At 37.4% G+C, this 4690-nt stretch overlaps 1 protein-coding gene across 1 annotated transcript in view; it reads left to right on the top strand.

Moving 5' to 3' along the window:
* Nucleotides 1-3890, top strand: part of PHYHIPL (phytanoyl-CoA 2-hydroxylase interacting protein like) — an 11161-nt gene extending 7271 nt beyond the window's left edge. The window contains exon 4 of the mRNA XM_010178325.1: nt 2635-3890. Coding sequence (XP_010176627.1) covers nt 2635-3169 — 535 coding nt within the window. The 3' untranslated portion in view covers nt 3170-3890. The remainder of the gene's footprint in view (nt 1-2634) is intronic.
* The last annotated feature ends 800 nt before the right edge of the window (nt 3891-4690 follow it).

Raw genomic sequence — 4690 nt, forward strand, 5'->3', positions numbered from 1 at the left:
TATTTTATTACACATAGTGACAAAGCTGCAGAACTACAAATGGAGGTAGAGAATGAATTGCAGTTGTTGAGGCTCTTTGAGGACCTTGTAAATATTTGCTGCCATCCTAGACACCACATTGACAGATAAAAAAACTCATGAGGCTGTGGGGCTGGAGAGTTGAAAAGTCTTACATCCCCCTCTTGCTTTATTTTTACTCTTTTTTCTTTGTTTTCCTTCTTTCTTTTTTTTTTTTTTTTTTTTTTTGGTTGGGTGGTTTGTTTGGGTTGAGGGGGGGGAAGCTAGCCAAGAAAGACTGTTCTCTCTCTCTGCTTTAACTTGCAACAGCCCCGGGTAAAACGGTGCTAAGTAGGAGAAGGTTTTACTTGGTTAAAGCAAGAGGTAGCAGTCAAAGCAAGCAAATTCAGAGTATACATACAAACCAGCTCTAATCACCTCAGTAATGTCTTCAACTGTGATTTTGTCATTATTTCTGGTCTCCTCAGCAATATATCTTAATTTGACTGTAAGATAAATTTCCAAAGTTTTCTGGGCTGTTTGAATACTATAGTTATTATCTCAAGGGATATGCATTTGGTGGTTCAGATTCTCATTATAGCTTTGTTTTCAGCGTTGTAGTCCTAGTGCACCTGCCTTCATAGAGCTTTGAAAACTGCCATGCATTTCTAGCTGTAGTTCTGGCCTTATTCTGCCAAATGTGATTCTAATTGATTGCAGAGTATCTTCTCCCCTCCCTCCTGTTATGTTCTTTCTTGCTTCAATACAAATAGAGACTACTTTGTTTTCCCCTCTATTATTGAGTTTAAGAGAGAAAGAGCTGTGTTGTACCAGGTCAGTATAAAGCTAGAATACCTGTAACAGCCTGATAATCACCTTTTCTGATCAGAAATATACTAATATGGTCACAAGGGCTAGTCCTTCCACAGTGCACTCTTCTGAATGTTATATTAAAACATGAACCACATGCTTTCCTTTAGGAAAAATTCCTTGTCGTACCATGCCTGCCAATGGCCTCTGTAGTGTCATGACTAGTAAACAAGCTTGGAAAATCTTATAGTGTAGCTCTAGTAGCAGTGGTAAACAAGCAGCTGTCACGGTGCTAAAGTGTAGTGTTTGAAGTGAGAGGCTGTAAGTAGCGTTAATGTCACTCTGCTGCTTACCTCGTCTGGGAGTGCCTCAAAGCAGCTCACATCCCCAGGAACCGTGACCTATAATTAGCCTAATTGGCCACTGGATGTCAGTGTCTTGCCTCAGAAATAGAAATGCAAGAAGCCTGGCTTTTCAGGTTACAGAGATGGTGGTTATTCAAGATGATTTTTTTTTTTTTCCTTAGTAATCACTTCAGTCCCCCTCCCAGCCCAATCAATGTCTTGTGAAACAGGGCTTGAGACAATAACTGTGTAGTATTTGAATGGCCCAGAAAACTTCTCCCACACAGCACCATTTTACCAGGAGCTGTTGCAAGTTAAAAGCAGAGAGAACAGTCTTTCTTGGCTAGCTTCCCTCTCCTCAAAAGAAACAAAATTTAAAAAAAAAAAAAAAGAAAAAAGGGGGGGAAAAAAAAAGAAGAAAAAAAGAGTAAAAATAAAGCAAGAGGGGGATGTAAAACTCCTCAACTCTCCAGCCCCACTGCCTCATGTGTTTTTTATCTGTCAATGTGTATAAAAGCATTTTCTAAGGGTACCTAGTAAATCTGGTGTTTTGCAGCCCTTACAAAAGGGAATGTTTCTCTTTCTGGTATCACATGGTTGCAGGTGCAGAGAGATCCAAAGCTGTCAGTACAGCACTTCCAGAGAGGCATGGGGCACAGGTTCTGGGAAACATCCTGCTATACATAAAATCTCAGGTTCTAAGGAGGGTTAGGTGGAGTGTTTTGGACCGTTCTCCTAAATTTAGCAAATGCTGTTGAGTGTAATTTGGGATTTAGGGTTTTAAAAATTAGGACCAGTGACTGTAGAAGCTGGATACCAACTGAAGTGGAAACTAACCAAATTACCCAGTACTCTGTGCCCAGCTCTGCTTTGATTGAAGTCAGCAGTAGACAAAATAGACCTGAAATTATAAGTTGAGGGGGAAAAAAAAAACTATGGCAGACAGTACATTCTACCCTATATGCTCTCTGAAAAATATTTTTCAGAAATAACTTTCACTGGCAGTTTCCTACAGGAACTATATACTGTCTATGCTAAAAATATGTGTTAGCAAACAGTATATTCAGCATATTGAGACTGACTTGCAGTTTTCAACATGTGATTAAACTAAAGTGTGCTTATTGTTAGAATTGTAGTGGAAGGCTGAACAAATCAGCCAGTTAAAGATATTGATGGTTTGGGGGCTCTTTTCTTTGTGCTATTCTTTCCCTGCATATAATACCCACACAGCTCACAGCTGACAGAAAAGCCAGACTGGAAAAACAGACTTTCCCCTTGAGCAGGAGTTATTCTAGCTCTTTCTGAGTGTGGCATCACTTGAGTTTCTTGGTCCTAAGATCATAACAGTAACCAGAGTTTTCAGTTTAACAGTTTTTCTTTGTGTCCTCTCAGTACAGATACCAAACAGCACGACATCTCCTAATCTTCTGTTTTTTCTTTAACGTGTGTTACAAAATAAACAATACCAGTCATTCGTTTGTAGAGAGCATCATGGGAATGCTATGCAGCCCTCTGTTAAGGATAACAGTGGCAGCCATGGCTCTCCGATCAGTGGGAAGCTGGAAGGCATCTTCTTCAGCTGCAACACTGAGTTTAACACTGGGAAGCCACCACAAGATTCACCATATGGAAGATACAGGTTTGAGATTGCAGCTGAAAAACTCTTCAACCCAAATACTAACTTGTACTTTGGAGACTTCTACTGCATGTACACAGCCTACCACTACGTCATTCTTGTTATCGCCCCTGTTGGATCACCAGGAGATGAATTCTGTAAGCTGCGCCTTCCTCAACTAAATATAAAAGATAATAAATTTCTGACCTGCAATGAAGAAGACGGTGTCATGGTTTACCATCATGCCCAGGATGTTATTTTGGAAGTAATTTACACTGATCCTGTGGATCTCTCCCTCGGCACAGTTGCGGAAATTACTGGTCACCAACTAATGAGCTTGTCTACTGCAAATGCAAAGAAAGATCCCAGCTGCAAGACCTGCAACATTAGTGTTGGACGTTAAAACTTCCCTTGTTATTTAGCAGCCTTCAGACCTCTGCTGCCCATTTCCATCTTCAGACATTTTGTCAGAAGCATGCACATGCCGCTGTCACCAAAAGCAAACACGAGTCTTCAAAATCTCCAATAGCATTTTTAGTATTTCTTCTCTCCCTTTCCCTTCTGTTCCCCCAATGCTTTAAATGATTAGAAGTCCTGGATTTCTTTCTGGCAACCATTTATACCTAGATGCTGCAAGAATTGTTTTCTGTTTCTTGCCAAACATAACAAAATCCTATATAAACTGCTTTAGCAAAACAAAAATAACGGCTTATAAATGGTGTTTAAATATGCGTTCATTTTAACTACTGAACAAATACTGGGATAACTCCAAACAGCATGAAAGGTTGTAATTGCAGCATGATTTAAATTTCAAAGCCTAGAATGTCAGCACTTCCAACGTGTTGTTTGACAGTGTTATTTATGTTATTTATAGTAGCTAACTGAAAACAGAAACTGTGTCTCGACATAATAAATATAATAGAAAAATATTTTATTTGTACTGTTGTATAAAATATTATACAATCATATAGAATATATAGATTACATTTTAATATCAATTGTATACATATGTCATGAAATCATTTTCCCTTATCAAAGATGTAGTTTGTAAACTTCAAATAGCTCTGTATCTGTTCCTGTTGCTCTAGATGACTTTAATTAAAACAGATATACGAAGGAGACCATTTCTGATTCATAAAAGTTAAGTTATAAATTATAAAGTCAGTACACTGAAACAACAAACCTCTGAGGAATAAAAAATCCCTTTTTTAGTGTTCATACTTTTTCCTCCAAACTACTTGAAAATGTGTACGTCTTCAAAATCATGCCAAGCTACTACATACAATATAAATACAAACATGGTTGGTACATAATAGGCTTTATAAAATGAAAACCTTCTTAGCAAGATAGAAAACAGGTTGTTTATACTGCATTATCAATACAAAATGACAGTTAAAGCAAAACACTAAACATGATTCAACTTATTCAAATCAAATCCCACCCCCCTACTCCCCCACACTTTTTTTTTTTTTTAATTCTTCCTTCCTTTATGTCTGGGCTAGGTATTTCCCAGAAGCTCTGCTTTTCATTTCTAATGCAAAAACCACTGATAATCCTTCTGTTAATAGTCTACTCTTCACACAAATGGTCTATCACAAACAGTGAAATAAACTTCCTTAATATTACAAAAAATGTGGTGCTCTGGAAGTTAAGAAAGATGCATAATTCCAATGGAAAAATATCTTCTCATAATCTTATTTTAGTAAACAAGTCTAACGTTCCTCAGCAGATAACTGTGACACTCAATTATATACCATATACTTAATCTATCCAAAATATTTTAGCATAATGCAATAATCTAGTCTTGTTTTAATCTATATATGTGGCAATTTATAACACAAGAAATACTTCAACATTTTACAAAGTGCATGCGTCTAAACAAGCTTTGGTAGTTAGAAAAGTAAATGTTAGAGCATCAGACAAA

This window comes from Antrostomus carolinensis, unplaced genomic scaffold (assembly GCF_000700745.2).
Source record: "Antrostomus carolinensis isolate BGI_N321 unplaced genomic scaffold, ASM70074v2 scaffold20281, whole genome shotgun sequence".
NCBI classification, from domain to species: domain Eukaryota; kingdom Metazoa; phylum Chordata; class Aves; order Caprimulgiformes; family Caprimulgidae; genus Antrostomus; species Antrostomus carolinensis.